At 36.3% G+C, this 18,279-nt stretch overlaps 1 protein-coding gene across 3 annotated transcripts in view; it reads right to left on the reverse strand.

The window, feature by feature from the left end:
* Window positions 1-18,279, reverse strand: part of CADPS2 (calcium dependent secretion activator 2) — a 729,035-nt gene that overhangs the window by 53,834 nt on the left and 656,922 nt on the right. For all 3 annotated transcript variants that reach the window (XM_069087109.1, XM_069087108.1, XM_069087107.1), the window contains one exon: window positions 18,173-18,205. In XM_069087109.1, coding sequence (XP_068943210.1) covers window positions 18,173-18,205 — 33 coding nt within the window. The remainder of the gene's footprint in view (window positions 1-18,172; window positions 18,206-18,279) is intronic.

Genomic DNA, 18,279 nt, shown 5'->3' on the forward strand with positions numbered 1-18,279 from the left:
AAAGAACGAAAGAATGCTTGACAGGAAAATAAGTGGAGATATGATAGCACCTGTCTTCTCTAAATGGGTTCAAATGAGCACACCTGACAAGTTAGGGTAGTGAAAGAATTAGAGTATGTGATTGATAAGATGCAAGTTATAGAGATTGGGTGAAGACTTGAGACAGACAAATATCCTGATTTTGAGAAAAGAGGAAGAAGATGAATTCTTCTAATTATAGGCTGTTGAACTTGACTTTGATTCTTGGCAAAGTTCTAAGACATATTATTAGATGGAAGGCTTGTAGAAAGGGAAGCAGTCATCATTAAGTGTCTGCAGGATTTCATCAGATTTTCCTGTTAGACACTCTTTCTTTTAAATCCGGGTGCTAGACACTTACTAGCTGTGGGACCCTGGGCAAGTCACTTCACTCTGGCTGTCTCAGTTTCTCATCTGTAAGATGACTTGGAGAAGGAATGGCAAACCACTTCAGTATTTTTGCCAAGAAAACCCCAAATGGGGTCATAAAAAGTTGACATGCCTGAAAAACAACTGGTTGAACAACAATAAATTCAATTAATGGGTAATTAGGTGGAGCACTGGGCCTGCAGTCAGGAAGGTCTGAGTTCAAATCTGGTTTCAGACACCTGCTAGCTATATGACCCCAGGCAAATCATGTAACCCCTATTTGCCTCAGTTTATCATTTTTAAAATGGGGACACATTGGGGAAAGAAATGGCAAACCATGCCAGTTATCTGTGCCAAGAAAACTCCCTGGACAATTCCACAGGGTCATGAAGAGTCAGACTTGACTGGACAACAACAACTAGATTACTAGAATATAAAGGTACCATACTTCACTTTTAGTTAATGTTATAAGGTTTTACAAAAGAGTTTCTTCAGAACACAGTGAAGTAAGTACCACATGTGTCTCTCAATTATTCCTCTTCTGCAAATGAAGAAAGTAATGCTCTGAGAGGTTGAGTTGCCATGTTTATATAACTAGTAATACTGATTAGAACCAGTAGTCAAAACCAGATCTCCTGCTTCCTGTCTTATGTTCTTTCTACTATACCAGGCTACTTCTCCAGTGGCATACATAGTATTTTTCTGGATTTCAATAACACGTTTTTCAACCTTTAATTATATCCTTGTTGACAAGATACAGAGATGTAGGCTAGATGGGTGACAGTACCATTAAACGGATTCATAATAGTGGAATGTTTACACATGAAGACTGCTAAGTAATGGAGAGGTAGTTGTGGTAGGGTTTATAATAGTCTGTTCTTGGTCCTGTTCCTCTTGACCTCATTATCAATGATTTAAATGAAGGTTTGTAAGACATTCTTGTCAATTTGTGGAAGTCAGGAGGAGGAGCGACCTGCTGGATGACAAAACTGGGATCCAAGAATGCCTTGACAGGCTAGAATAGTAAGCTCAAAATAAGAAGTTGCAATTTTAATAGGAGTAAATGTAAATCCCTATACTTTTGCTGAAGAGAAAATTCAGTTGTATTGGTTTAGACTGAAGGAAGTATGACTAGAGAGCAGAAGACGTGAAAATGTCCGTCCCAATGTTAGTAGTGTGGCATGGTGGCCGTGGAAGCTGGCATGCTCTTTTCTGTCCCGCTGTCCAGCCCTGTAGTTCCATTGCTGGAGGGAGTACCTCATGAAGCTCAGAATGTTTTGTGGAATATTTTGTAACAGATTAACCAACATAATAGTTGTTAGAATAGTTTCTTCTCCATAGATGGGGATAAACAACTATTTCAGCATTTGATAACCTGGAGCCTATGCATTTATGTGTGTGAATTAAAGTTCTGCCAAATTAAAAGAAACCAATTCATCCCAAATATAAAGTATTTCAAATGCTTTTCTCTTTAAGTCTAAAAAGAATAGAAATATATTCTTAAATTTCATAGAATTTAAGGTAGAGAAAGTAATGGTTTTGTCAAATATGAACAAAATGAGTTTAAATTTTTGTTTTGCTTTTTAAATCAATACCTGGGAAAAGATGCATAAATATGCTCTTTGTTTTTGATAGCTCAATTAAAATTATTCCTAATTTATAAACATACACAAATAAATGGGGGGGGGGGGGAAGCACGATACGGTAATGATATCACCTGTACAGATTATAGCCATTGGTCTAAAACTTCAATTAGTTGTCGGTGGTAGCTTGAGACCTAAAGAAGTTAGGTACAATTTAGAGATTTGGTTCAGACTACTAGGCGGTTCAATACTTATCCAGGGTCTCATTGCCAGTATATGTCAGAAGTAGGACCTGAACACAACTCTTTCTGACTCTGAGGTTATTTCTCAGAGGACAGTTGTGAGGACACACCATGCTGTTTCTTAGGGTGTGATCTTATGCTGTATTACTAGGAGTATGGTACCCAGATTAAGGGAAATGATAACTCCATTGCATTATCTCCCATCCAGACCACATTATACTGGAACACATTTAGAGAAGAACTGTCAAACATAAAGGCAATGGCCTGCATGTAGCCCATAACATGCCCAAATCTGGCTTGAACCAGATTAAAATGTAATTGGGACATAGTTAATAAAATAAATAAATTAATAAAAGGAAATATATAAACCTGTGTGGTTTTCTAAGTCAATATTTGACCCAAAGGGATCTTTATGCATAATCCAGCAGTTTCTGTTTCTATTCGTTCAACATCCTTGGTTTAAAGGATAATAAGAGGTACCTAAACCATGCCACATCAGGATCAGTGGAAGGATACAAGGACGTTTATCCTAGAAAAGAAGAGATTCAAAGAGGCATGAGAGCTGCCTCCGAGAACTGAAGGGCTTTCACTTGGAAAAGAGATTAGACTAGTTTGCTTGACCCTAGAAAGCAGAACTAAGCATAAGAGGTAGAAGTTATAGAGAAACAGATTTAGATTTGGTGAAAGGAAAAACTTCCTACCACTTAGAGACAGTCAAAAGTAGAATGAATTGCTCCAATAGGTCAGGTCCCTATCAGAGGAGGTCTCAAAGTAGGGGTTGGGTGACTACTGGGCCATGAATTAGGGTAATCTATGTTCCTGTGTAAGCTGAACTCCACAGTTTCTAAGGTCTCTCCCAATATGAGATTTGCAAACAGTATGTGTATACACACATAAAATGTATAGATGTATATACAAAACACTTATTTCTTTGATCAAATTTAAGACTGTTCATTAAAAATGTCATCCAAGAAGACAGATCCATTATCTCAATACTAACAGAGAGAAATTTAAACATTAATTCTATTTTGCAGAAAAAAATGGTTAATATGTTAAATCTAGAAATTGAAATATTAATATTTGTCATGACATCATGGATTTTAGGTAGGTCATTTTGATTTTAAAGGCGTTTTATAAAAACAAAAAAACAGATTAAATTTCTTTTTTGAAAATAAGTTTTCTTTTAGTAAGTTAAGAAACACTTGCCTGGAAAAAAAAAAAACCAAAAGCCAGAATTATAACATTTCTCATTAGCATTATTTCTTCCTTTATCTTTGAACTGTTTACCTATTCTTGAAATTGTGACATATGGGAATTTCACACCTAGTGAATATATTTTCATGCTGCTTGTGGCACGAGACTATAATCATTAGAAGAATATACACAAGTAAGAGTAACTGCAACAGCTGGTGACATTTACCAATTAGAATTATGGTTCTTTAAAACACTTTATCCTTTCTTTTGTGTATGAAGGGTAATTATCTCTGGTAAACTGCTGAAAAATATGTAATTTTCCTTTTAAACAGTTTCTCTTTATAATATGAATGTGTTTGGATGGGGGACATTATCACCGGATCAGCGCTCCTTCATGCTATGACTATTTTGTGATAGTGTGATTTTAAAACTTTGAAAGTCTTTGTACTTTTTCATATGTTAAGATATTCTTCCATTAGGAATTAAGGCTTCTATTCCAAAAATAACTACAAAAAGATATCCAGCTGTCAAATCTTTTCTGAGTGAAACAGAAATATTGTGCCTACACTGTAAAAGAGAAATAACTACTCTTTCAGTGTGTTAATACAAAATGATTTATCAAAGGGACTATATCCTAATCATTAACAACACAGCTTTTTTCCCCAATGATTGAGAGGGTTTTTTAAAGGATATTAAAATTTGAAGCACTCTAAAATGAAAATTAAGTCATCATTTATATGCCTATCTAATAAATGTGACGAAATAAAAATTAACGACCCAATTAAAATCTTTTAAAATTACTATCACTGTCATGTTTAGAGTAGAGCTTTTGCAGTATACAATTTTCAGATAAGATTGCTTTTCACAACTTGGATTTTATTTAAACCTCTGGACTATTCATTTCACTGGACAAGAAAGGTAAAACTACAAAGTTTTCCTTCTTGTGCTGATTTTAAAGGAAGCCAGCAGTCGCTCCCAGGCAATTTCTAACTGGAATCAGAAGAGTATCAGCAATGTTTCAGCTACTGTGTCATACCAAGTGAATGTACCAATAGACTTTCACTCTCTATAGAAAACAGAACTAAATCACCAAACACACCAGGAAACGAGATATTTCCAGTAGGCTTCCTTATCACTTGTTACACAAGTAACTGAATACACTAGTGAGTGAATGAGTGTAGACCGAGTGAGGATTTTTTTTTTCTTTCCTGTAGGGTTAATCACTAGTTAACCTGGCAAGATGAAAATGCTGTTTAAAAAAAAAAAGAAAAAGAAAGAAAGGAAAGGGAAAATAAATCCTCATTAATTATATGCTGCAAATGCTCTTACTTCCTGCTGCTACACCTAATCCCACAGGTGCAAGCCTTCTCTTCTGCCATTCCTGGGTAGGTGGGCACATCTCTGCCGTCATTCTTCACAGCAACAGATTTTGATACTGTAGAAGCTGTATAACCTTCCAGCGGAGGTTAACAACACATTAAAAAAACACTGTCATGGTGCCTATTTAACAAGGACACAAATTTTTAAATATATTGTTCCTGTTTTAGAGATGAACTAGAGGCTACAGTATAATTGACTTAATTTGAAAGTGCACTTATCTCAGCCTACAAAAGCTTGCCTTGCAGCAAAAATATCGGAAGTAATATCATGATCCTTCCATACTGTAATGTCTATGCTCTATAAACAAGAAGGCCTGTATCCAGTCATGCTACTAGAATGCCTTCCCAATGTTGGAGCAAAATGACTGGTGTATATCTCATTTCATGATAACACTGTTGGAAACCCCAGTACTTGGTGATTGCACTACAATGTACATGGGAGCCTTTCTGTGCCTTTCCATCCTCTGTGATTCTTGTAACATTTTCTCATAGCTCACAGTACAGTCAAGTGTTTCTAGCCTCTGTTATGTAAGTTTAGAGTTATTTGGAACATAGTGAATAAAGTGATGGGTTTGGAGAGGGAGATTCAAATCTTGACTTTGATATTTATAAGCTTTGTGACCTTAAGCAAGTCACAAACTCTGCGTGCCAAAGCCATGGACAAACTCACTGTAATCTATGTAAGTGGAGGAAATGTCCAAATTGAGAGTTAATCCACACTGAAAAATAAATAAACCAAAACCAAACTTCATATCCTTCATTTTTTGAATATGTTTAAAAGCTAGGAATAATTTATAATTGATCTTTCAAAAACACAGAACATATATATACTTTAATCTCATCAATTAACTAAAAAAGCAAAAAACAAGTCCAAACTTATTTTTGTTGTGGACAATTGATGACAACCTTATACAACATTCCTTAAATTCTGTGGAATTAAAAATTTCTATTTTACTAATTTATTTAGAAATGCTTTTGTAAACCCTCCAGTTCTCAATATTATTTAAATTCTATTGACTTTAAGGATAAATTTCAATTGTGGTAGCTTGTGTAGAAATGCTTCTGTAAACACTCACGTTCATAGTATTCCTTAAATTGATAATAACTTTCTATTTTACTGGCTTATGTAGAAATACTTTTGTAAACCCTCAGGTTCACAATATTCTTTAAATTCTACTGAATTTAAAAATAACTTTCAATTTTGCTGGCTTCTATAGAAATGCTTTGGTAAGACCCCAGGCTCAATGTGAATTCATCTGACAAAAAGATTTGTAGGGATATTTAACTGCCTCACAAATGAATTGGCTTCTGGTTACTAAACCCTGAAGAAGTCTCATGTTCTTAAATGAAGAGAAAATATTTCGATAACTACTATTCTGTTTCATGCACTTAAAAACACTCCACCACCCAAATATTCTTTTTGCTTTTTTATTTTTTGAGGGGGAAAGGTAGGGCAATTGGGGTTAAGTGACTTGCCCAAGGTCACATGGCTAGTGTTAAGTGTCTGAGGCCACATTTGAACTCAGGTCCTCCTGATTCCAGGGCCAGTGCTCTCTTCACTGTACCACCTAGCCGCCCCACCAAATATTCTTTAATAATTTTTCTTCAAAAAACATAAGTTTAATAATTTTTCATTGTAGTAAAATAAAACTAAGTATCAATATGGAGCTAAAATTTCCTTTACTGTTGCATTATGACCTTGATCCAAGAGGAAATAGTAGCAATATGGCATACAAATTAAGAGACAGTGATTTAAAAACCAACTTATGTATACTAATTATGTTTTTTAAATAAAAAAGATTACCTGCTTTATTTCTAAATTTCAAAATTAACAACGAATTCCAGTCCTTTATTATATTAAGCAGGTTATATATATATATATATATGTGTGTGTGTGTGTGTGTGTGTGTGTATATATATATATATATGTTTTATGTATATATTTCTCTGCTAAGCTTCTCTGCTAATGGTTAAAATTTAATCTAATTAAATACACATTTTTTCTGTTCTCAATAATACTTTAAATTATATTTTATTTTTTCCAATACATATAAAGGCAATTTTTAACATTAATTTAAAAATTCTTGAGTTCCAACTTGTCTCTCTTTTCCTCCTTATCTTCCTTCCTAAAATGGTAAGCAACTGGATATAGGTTATACATATAAACACATATTGTCATATTTAGACCCAGAACTGAGGAGTAGGAAAGAATTTATAAAATTTTTAAAATTTCCTTTTGTGATTTCATTAATGTAGGGAATCCCTCATGTGGAAATTTTGTCCATCATTATAACTTCCTTTTGTGCAACTTAATTTTAGCTGTTTGAGTGACTGAGAGCACAGTTGTGATGGGCTCTTTGTGTCACATGGCCATTATGTTTCAGAGGCAGAGCTTGAACTCAGGTCTTCCTGACTTCAAGGATAGCCTCCCCCCCCCCTTTTTTTTTTTTACTATATCAAGTACTTTTTTTCCTAGAAAAAAAGTCCATTAAAATATTTTGGAAAGTAGCTTTTTAAATAAATAACTTGTGCCCATCAAGTCTGTTTCAGTGCCTTTTGTAGAGGGGAAGTCTTAAGTTACTCTGGAGTCTTGATTCTGGACTGTGTCCATAGAAATTTATATTCTGTTCTTCAGTGACTTTATATCCAGCAATTTATACAGCACTTTAAGCTTTTGCAAAGTGACTATTTCCATTAGTTTTTCTAGTAAGTTAAAAACTTGCTTTTTGAGCTTCTCTAACATACATAGTTGACTCATATGTATTCTAGAGCTTTTCTCTCTTGTTTCACTAGAAGTATGGATCTTCTAAAAGTTACTTTTTTCAAAATAATGGCATGTAACATGTCATGGGAACTTCCTAGCTCCAAATGCAATGGTGTGATATGAGCTTTTGTATGGTACTTACTGTATTGTACTTATACGTTCACAGGAAGAAAAATTCTGCTGAAAAATGGCAGGAACCTATTTCAGTTTGACAACATGAACACTGGGGAAAAGTTTCCTATGGCATACAGAACATTAAAGAGGGAAAATCTAAATCTATTGAGGTTCAAGAACCCAGGGTTCACCTCCTCTACTATGAGACTATGAAAATTCATTGACTTGCTGGATGTTGCAATTTTCTAATCTGTAAGTATCACCTATATCTCACTTGATTTCCCCATCTACAGATTCTCTCCACCTCTAATCCATCCTTCACAAAGCTGCCAAATAATATAACTAAAGCACAGATCTAATTATGTTATTTCCAGGCTCTTGAAGCTTCTGAGATTTACTATTGCCTCCAAAATCAGATACAAACTCCTTTCTTTGGCACTTACAGACCTTTTCATTTGGGCTCTATCTAGTCTTTCTTGCTTTTTTTTGGAGAGGGGAAGGTAGGGCAATTGGGGTTAAGTGACTTGCCCAAGGTCACACAGCCTAACCAAGCTTTCTAAACTAAATGCAAATCACTTTCCATCACACATTACGTTTTAGGCACTCTCGCTCACTTACAACTGCCAACAGATGACAGTCTATCTCATGTCCAGAATGTTTTCTTTTCTCATCTCCTCCTTGTGGGTGCTCTACTTTCCATTTGAAGCATAGTTTAGGTGCTACCACTGACATGAGCATTTTAATGATCCCTTCAGTTGGTTGCTTGCCTCCAGCATCAAAATTATTTTATATTTATTCTTTTTAAAATTTATTTACTCTTTATTATTATTTGCTGTTATTATTGTTCAGTTGTTCAGTCATAGATGACTCTGTGACCCTGTGCACAAGTCCATGGGGATTTCTTGGAAAAGATACTGGAGTCATTTGCTCTTTCCTTCTTATTATTTACTCCTTTTGTTTACCTTTTGCATATATTCTTGTAAATTATTGCTGAATCACTTTCCTTCCAGATCTTTTCACTTTTCACTAGAAGGACTGAGTTTCTAAAAGTTATTTTTCCAAAATAATGACATGTTAGATATCATTGGAACTTCTTAGCTCCAAAAGCAATGGTGTGACATGAGTTTTTGTGTGGTTAAACATGATTTTGTGTCCACTGTGGGAAGACACAACCTCCACTAGAATGAAAGCTCTTTGAGGCTAAAAGAGTATTTGGCATGTAGTAAATGCTTAATTAATGATTATTGAATGTAATCAAATATCTGCTGCTATCGTAGCTGTCATGTGTACATGGATATGGCATATATTCTTTTTTACTGTTATTCCTATTTATCATAACAAAATAATCATAAAGACTTTTTAGCTGGGTTTCTAGAATCTTTCATTCTGTAACAATTTCCATTATCCTGCTTCCTCATCTACCTGCATACCCCTTTAACGAAACAGGTAGCAGGAAACGCTGAGTTAGAAGTACCATACAAATAACCGGGAGTGAGTAGGCTATGAATATTTCATATTTTTGTTGAAATTTGGAATTAACTATGGCCTAATTCTACTTAAATCTAGCTTAATTCCTTTTAGTCAAAGTGAAGGATGAAAAAAATTGAACTTAATTTTTTTTTAAAAATGGTGAGTCCGATCTGTATCATGGAGAACTAGAAATAAAAGCACAGTGAAAATTAACAATGTAAAATACTTGTTGATTTGTAAAAGTCTGTCTTCAACAATCTTTCTCTTTCCACAATATTTAGAATGTTAATCTGTTTCCTGGCATGGATGTGTATCTCTCTCTTGTGTACATTAGTTGCATGGATCCCCAGGGACAGGATTTCTGGTCCCCATGTTCTGTCTGGTTCTCTTTCTGACGTAAAGCATTGAGTATTCTGATGGTTTTATTTGAGTAATAAACAATAACAGTGGCAAGTAAGCAAAGGTGGGTCACTTTCATTATTTAATCACCTGCACTGCTTTCTTATGGCACTCTAGCCACACACAACTTTTGTGATTGTGGAAAATATCCAGAAAAACAAAAAGGCCAACAAATGAACTACAATCCCCACTAATCAGTTTTAGAAGGAAGACAAATATTACTTTTAAAGTGATTCCACACTATGTTGGAGTGGCCATAGAAGTTTCAGGTGGATGCACGAGAACAGAAGAGATTGTTCTTGAGAGACAACACAGAACGAAGGGTAAGGAAGAATACTGGTTTGCTGAAGTGCCCAGAATCGCAGACAGGATCAGTAAAATGAGAGCAGAATATTCAGAAGAACAAAGTCAAACCAATAAGTCTAGAGGAAGGGAAGAAATAGGTACTTTTTTTTCTTCCTTTTGTGGAATATAACTAATTGACAATTAGCAAACAGAAATTTGGTGTACACTACTGATGATTCTTCATCTTATCTTTCTCATATCCATCTCTGTTTCTGAGTAAAAGCATCCCTTACTCTTATCATGCTCTCTAGTTCTCTTTTCAGTGTTATTCATTTAATGCCTAGCATATAGCAGATAGGTAGTGCAGTGGATAGAGCACGGGGCTTGGAATCAGGAAGACTCATCTTCATGAAATCAAATCCAGCCTCAGACATTTACTAGCTGTGTCTCCCTGGGCAAGTCACTTAACTTTGTTTGTCCCAGTTCTTTATCTGTAGAATGAACTGGAGAAGGAAATGGCAAAACACTCTAGTATCCTTACCCCAAAACCCCAACAAAACCCAAATAGGGTCCCCAAGAGTCTGATATGCCTGAAACAACTCAACCAACAATAACTATATTAAATACTCTGTAAGAGTTTGATGATAATCACAAATGAATGAAAAAGAATTTACAAAGCACTTACTATTTACCAAAGCATTGTGTTGTGTTGGTGACATAAAGAGAATAATATAATGATGACAACTTAATGATGGCATTACTCTAGGAAAAATATTTTCCTGTCTATGAGGTTTGGGGTACAGGTTCTTTTCAGGAGCAAAGGTCATGGAAACTAGGAGGGCTGCCCAAGTTCAATTCAATTTGATTCACCTCATCAAACCTGTGCTAGTAAAATTTGGGAAAAGACAAAATTCCAGTAAGACATAGTCCCTGCCCTCATTAATCTCAGAGTAGGGGAACATGTTAGAAAGGCATATAACTACAATATACATATAGCATGACCAGTATAAATACAGTATGAAGTGCTATGTGGGGTTCATTATCAATGAAGTCATTACCAATGGGGGATAATCAGAAAAAGCTTTCTGGAGAAGGAAGCATTTGAATTGGTATTTAAATGAGTAGGAATGTAGAAGGTGAAGAAGGGAAAGCTAAGGGAAGAAGGAATTGGAAAGAGGTAGGACTGGAAATGATATGGAGATGACTGGTTATCGGGGATAGGCTTTAGGATAAAGATTATTTTTTGAGGGGGGGAGGCAAGGAAATTGGGGTTAAGTGACTTGCCCAAGGTCGTACAAGGTCGTAGTTAAGAGCCAAGTGTCTGAGCCAGAATTTGAACTCAGGTCCTCCTGAGTCCAGGGCCAGTGCCCTATTCACCATGCCACTTAGATGCCCCCGTACTATTTTTGCAATTCACTGAGTATGGTGGTTGTGAATGATAATGATGATGACAAGGACTGGGGTCTCCTTCAACTCTTAAGATTGTCTGATCCTTTTCTTTTGATTACATTTGTCCTAGAGGTGTGTGTGCCTAAGGTCTCTCCTGATATTTCTGAACTTTAGTTCATTTTCACCATTTAATGCAATTTTAATAGCCGTGAAGTTCTTTCTGAAGAAGATAATGTCTTCTTGTCTACAGTTACAACCATTTAAGAGTATTATATCATTTCAGCTGGACCCTCACTACTGTATGGGAACCCTTTAATCCTTCTGAGTCTTTAGCATTCTCCTCACTGCAGCTATTCCAGATCTGTTTTCCCCCTCATCTTCAGCCTCTTTCCCTCAGCAAATGACTCACTTCCTATTTTTACTGAGAAGACTGAAGCTTTCTATGAGTGCTGTCATTACTCCTCCTCTATAACTCAAACTTTCACTATGTTTTCAGAGAAGTAGCAAGTTATAATGGGAAAAGTCCTGGATTTGAAGTCAAGAGACGTGAGTTCTAATGCTGCCCTTGATATTTACCAGCTATGTGACTTTGGACAAGTCATGGCCATTCTGAATCTTCATTTCCTTATTTGTAAAATGAGAATAATAACTTGTAGTAACTACACCCTAGGATTGTTTCAAGGAACAAATAAAATGATGTACATGAGGTCAAAGGATCATATACATGTTAGCCATTATTATTTAGCTATTTTCTTCTTGACTCTAGTCTCAGAGGACGAGATGGTAGCTCCTTCCTGCCAAGGTTCATGCTTACACTTATGCCCTTAATTCCTTCCATTCTCAAATGTCTCCTCTGAGACCCTGGGCCATCCATCAGCTCCATACTTTCATTTTATTTTATTTTTTTAATTTTAATTAATTTTTTTGTTTTCTTTTAGTTTACAGGATTCAATTCCACAATTCCTTGAGTTTCACATTTTGTCCCCCTCCCTCCTCTGCCCCCCATGGCAGTCAAATAGCTGCATACTTTCAAATGTATAATTTTTCCTTCTCTATATTGGCTCTCCTTCTACCTACAACATTTTAACATAACTCCTCTCCTAAAACAAACAACCAAGCAAGTAAGCTGTCAAACATTTGGCCCTACAATGCCTTAAGATTTCTCAATCCTTTAGCTGCCTCACTCTAAGGAAGAATAATCTTTTCTTTGTGCCAACTCTATTTAATTGCTGCTCACTAACTCTCAACATTCTGAAATCTGGCTTCTGTTCCCATCCCTCTAATGAAATTATTCTCTCCAAGTTCACCAATAATCCAATTACTAAATGTAAGGGCCTTTTCTCAGTCACCATCCTCTTTGACTCTTCGAAAGTACTTGGAAATATAAAATGTCTTGTTAGTCTCTCCTCCCTTGGCCTGATTCATGCTAAACTCTTACAATTCTCTTTATCCTCCTTGGCGTTCTCGGCCAGTTCCACTTCTTTCTAATCCCTAAATGTAGGTAGATTCCCAAAGATTGTCCTTGGTCCTCTTCTCAATCGACATTCTCTCCTCTGCCTAAGGCTGCCTAGAGGGTGTGCTACCCCACCCTATAGGGTGCTTACTATTGGTCTCCTTTTCCTCTGGGGAAGTGAGAAGCAATATTGGGAACACCTATTATACACCCTCTAGGTACAACTGAATTCTCTTGGCAAACTCTTATGTTCCTGTGGCTTCAAATATTAAATTCTCAAACATCTAGATATAGCCCTAACCTCTCCCCTCTGCTCCAATCCTACATTTATTTCCAGCTTGCTGGACATCACTCATTGGATAGTCTCCTGACAAAAAGAGCTTAACTTCTCCAAAAATGCTATCACCTTCATCCTTCAAAACCCTCTTCCTAATATCTATACTTTGGACTATGCTATCACTAACCTCTCCACTACCCAGGTTTAGAATGTTGGGAGTCATTCAAAAGAATTTCCCTTTCCCCATCTCGACATCAGTTCTACCCTATCAATTTTACGTCTGGGATGTCTGTCCTTTTCTTTCCATTTCCAATGACAACATCATAGTTCAAGTCTTCCTGCCTCTCACCTAGACTTTTCAAAGAACCATCTAATAGTCTACTTGTGTCTCACTCTTCTGGGCTATCACATGATTGCCAAAGTAATATTCTTCTTGCACAAATCGTGTTGAGTCACTTGCCTGCTGTAATGTAATGCCAAAAGAAAGGCAACTTCCCAAGGTTCAGAATACCAGCCTAGGTGCTCTCTATTTTATTTAGTGACAAATCAAGAACAGAGAAGATCAAAACATGACATCATTCCAAATACAGCATTTACTAAGTGTGATTAAATAATCTTCAAGTACTACCCCACCCCAGGATCTTCCAATCATTCAATCAATTACAAAGTCTCTGTTCTAAATACTTCTCCACCCCTAGGCTATACCTTAATTAAGTCCACCACAAAGCCCCTCTTCTTAAATGGAGATTAGTTACCAAACATAAGGTCAAAAGTTCCCCACCCCTGGATCACAATCGAATCTACCCCAGAGTTACATCAAGTTTAAACACAGCACTTAATACCCAAATGGAGGTCTTTTCTTCATCTTGACACGAGGCAAGTTCTCAGCAATCTTAGTTCCTGGGGAGACAAGGCTTAGCAAAGCCACAAGATACATTGCCAGTCCCTTCATGAATTTATCCTCTGTCTGTAGAACAGTCCTAGAACCCCTGAACACATTAGCAAAGCCCTCTCCCAGGATTTCTGTAAACATACAACAAGAAAATCCTTCTTCAGGGCTTCTGAACCAACAAAAAGGTTCCCAGACCCCTGCAACAACAGCACTGTCCCTCACCAGTGGACAGTATTCACTTTCTGTCTGCAGGACAGTCTCAGGGTTTCTTAGCGAACAGCCAGGTTCTTCTTCAACAAAAGGACTGTCTTTCACCAGTGGACAAATCTGGCAAAACAACATCAAAACAGACAGACAAAGTACCAGCAAAACAGCCATGTCTCCTCAGTCCTTGGCAGCTCAGGGGGCAGGTCTCAAAAGTCCAGGGCAATTCAAAGAGGCCACCAGCAATTCTCTTAGTCTCTCTCTCTCCACGAGGTGCTGCTTCCAAAAAGATCTTCCGCCTCTCTCTAGTGTCTCTCCAAATCTACATCACCAGCTCCTCCCAGTTCAGGACTTTCTTTTCACATCAACAAGCCCATCCCACAGGTGGGATTAACAAACTCTGGGTTTTAACACAATCAATTTGAAAACCAAGCCAATACAGGGGAATCTTTAATTGCCATTACTATCACACCTGCATGTTAACTCCTAAGAGCTCCCTATTGCCTAGAAGATGAAGCATAGAGACCTTTAGCTTCACCTTCAAAGTCCTCTACAATCCAGTTCCTTCTCACATTTAGAGTCTTATTTTACATTATTTTCCTTTATAATACGTATTACACCTTCCAGACAAAGAGAACTTGTAATTCTTCCACAGCCTCATCCTTCCCACTCCTGCTTGCATCAGACTCTTTCCTTATGCCTGCTGAAATTACACTTATCCACCTTTCTGGTGATTATCTCTCAGCCTCCATTTCCCATCTGTTTTATGGGGATAATAATAGTACCAGCTTCACTGCGTTATTGAGAGGATCAAATGAGAGAACACATGTAAAACTCTTAAAATGAACTCAAAAGCAACATATGATGAGGATGAGGATGATGATGATTACTATCAGTAATAAAAAATACTTTCCTTTCTTCAAGACCCAGGTCAGGAGTCCTCTGAAATGACCACTTTGAAGTGGATTTTCTCCTCCTGAATCTTTCATGCCTCTTTAATTGACCTCTGCTAATGTGTTCAATAAAAACAACTTGCATTTATAGTGTTTGCAAGGTTTACAAAGTGCTCCTCGTGTTCTAAACTGCATTATCATTACTTTTATATGTATTCTGTCCATCTCTATCTTGTATAGCTGCTTCAGGATCTGGCTTCTGTGATTTGCCATCTTTGTATCCCATCAACTGTCATAGCACATTGCTTTGTATTCATTAGGAATCAATAAATATTTGTTGAATTGAATGGTCCTATGCCTAACTCATACCTAAAATAAGTCATATCTTCTGTAGCAGTCTGTTTTAGACTCTTCTTGAATACCTTCAGTAAACAGAGAGCTCACCATCTCTAGGAGTAAACTCTTATCTATCTAGCTAGATAACTAATTATTAGAACGGTTTCTGTTATGAGAGATCAATGACTCCAGCTATTGAAACATTCTCTCTTACATGAACCAGAATGTCTCTTTGTAACTCCCACTCTTTTCTCCTAGTCCTTTATTTTAGAGAAGAGAAGCTAGTTCTGCTCCTTCTACATGTCAGCAATTTAAACATTTGAAGATGACTAGCATGTTTACCATGTATATTCTTCTTTCAATACAATCTAATTTTGGTGCCTCTCTTAAAATGTGGTAGCCAGAATGAATTTCAGCACTCTAGATATGGTCTGATCAGCATATAGTACCATTGGACAATTACTGCCTGTGATTTGAACTAGCAACTTTTTAGGGTGGTCTAAGATTGTGTTAGCATTTCTAGAAGTCATATGATCCTACTGGCTCCTGTGGAGTTTGAAGTCAACCCAAATCCTGACATCTTTACATCTTTTTTTTTTACATTAGTTTTTTTCCAATCTTGACTTTGTGAAATTCTTATGTTGTTGAACTTAAGGCAGGATTTCATATTTATCCCTAAATAAATGTAATCTTCATGATTTGGTTAGCATTCTTGTTTGTTTTGAGATAAAGCTGAATTTTGATTCTTCAATCCGTCATGTAAGCATACCTACTACATTTTCATTTAAATCACTGAAAAAATAACACCCTTGATTAGGATAAGACCACCAATGGATAACCATGTTGCTCCACTAGAGACTGTCCTCCTGACTGTCACCAAGTCATTAATCAAAGCTTTTAAAGAAGGTGGTATAACCAGCTGATACACCTGATAGTATTTTCATCTAGCTTGCATCTTCATCATCTTATATACAGGGCTATTAGAGAAGAATCTGTCAGCTGCTTTGTTAAAAGCAAGATGAGGCATAAGATGCTAGAATTCGGGTTTGTCCAGGAATATCCTGGTATGACTCTGCCCTGTTAACTTCAGATTATCAATGGGAGTACAGTTAACCTTACACAAGTCAAATAGGTATCACAAGGATAATTTGTCCATCAACACATATAGCGAATTATAAGCAAATGTATTTGTGCCATGCTCTGCCATAATAAATTTATATGTCTTCAACTATTTTGTACCTATAAGCATTTCTGAAAATCATAAACATTTAATTCTGAAAATACTGAAAATCTTAAAAGAATTGCCGGAGCAATGGCTTCCCATTTGTTTTTCCTTCCAAGAACAGTTTTGGATTTGAATAATTTCTACACTTTTTACTTTTTTTTGTCACATTATATAACCAGTATTTCTTTAGCCTTAAAATTTCTAAATTGTTTTCTTTTTCTTTTTCTCTAACAAATAACTTCTGCGCCTTGTGCCTTTAACTAGAAAATTTCTCTTCCAATCTCTTATTTCATCATCTTCTAAGCCCTAATCCCCACCCCAGTTGATATTTTCACACCCAGAAGTTTATTGCATTTGATATCCATCCATCCACTCTTATTTATCTATCAAGTACTTATTGAACCCCTACCATGTGGAAGGCATGTTCATAAAACTTCTGAGGGAGGAATAAAAGAACAATAATCACTTACATCTATATGGGTTTTGTAGTTACAAAATGTTTTCATTTATTCAACAGGCATTTAATAAGCACTTGATTTAAAAAGCACTTGATACATTTATTAACCACCAAATGCACCTGTATTCAGGGCTGTGGGTACAAAGACACACACACACACAACTCCCTATCCACAAGGACCCTACATTTCATTCTATTGGTGGGAAACAACCTGAAAACAGATAAGTAAATATTAGTATACAAAAAATAATCACTTGGTGGTGTTGAGGCGGGGGGTGGGGGGGGTGGGGAATCAGAACAGGATTTGTATTGGGTGGCAATTGACTTGAGCCTTGCTGTAAGCAATAGTCTGGAAAGGTAGGCTGGAGCGTGACAGTGAAGGGCTTTATATGCCCAATGAGGGGTTCCCATCTTACCTTAGAGACGAGATGGAAATATTCTGCAGCTTCTTGAACAGGGAAGCAACATGTCCAAATCTTTTCACTTTGGGGATACCAATATTTGCTTTGACATACATAATCTCCTTTAAGCCTCACAACCACACCCACCAGAAGGCAGGCAGTATAAGTATTCTTTCCATTCACAGGTTCAGGGAGATTTTCTGATTTACCCAAGGTCACACAGCTAATAAGTGTTGAAGCTGAGACTCAAATCCATATCGTTTGCATCCTAAATTCAATGCTTTCTAGTAAAGCATATAAGACAAATAATTTGCTTTCTTTTCAGTTCAGATATATGATTTCATTAATTCTGGGAATCTCTCATGAGGAAACTACTTCTTCCCATGCAGATCTGCAAATACTTTGCAGTTAGCAATCTTAGACTTTTTTTCTGGCACTGAGAAGTTAAGGTTTTCCATCAATCAATCAATCAATTAATCAATGTTTATTAAACACTTACTATGTACCAAGTACCATATTAAGACATGGGGATACAAAAAGAGGCAAAAGACGGTTCTGCTCTCAAGCAGCTTCCAGTTAAATGGAGTGGCCAACATGGAAATAAATGTATACATAGCATTATACAAACCTTTTCCCATTCCCAGATTGCTCTTTCCCCTCCCCTGCCCAAGAATTCATGCTCTTTTCAAGATTTTAAATTCTATGAAATAGAAATAGGTATCCTTGATTTAACCTTACAGAGCCTTCTATAAAAGAAAAATCACAACAAAAAAAGTTATCTAGAGTTCAAAAAAGGAGTTAAATATAAAAAAAAGGAGTACTACTCACTGGAACATCAACATATTTTGCAGCTGCTTTCACCTTGTATAAGAAAAAAACATAATTAATTTTAAAATTAGGGATAACAAATAATGTGATAGCTAAAATGCAGAAGT

Source organism: Petaurus breviceps, unplaced genomic scaffold (assembly GCF_028583685.1).
Source record: "Petaurus breviceps papuanus isolate PSGF00001 unplaced genomic scaffold, PetGlider_PUasm1.0 181, whole genome shotgun sequence".
Lineage (NCBI taxonomy): Eukaryota > Metazoa > Chordata > Mammalia > Diprotodontia > Petauridae > Petaurus > Petaurus breviceps.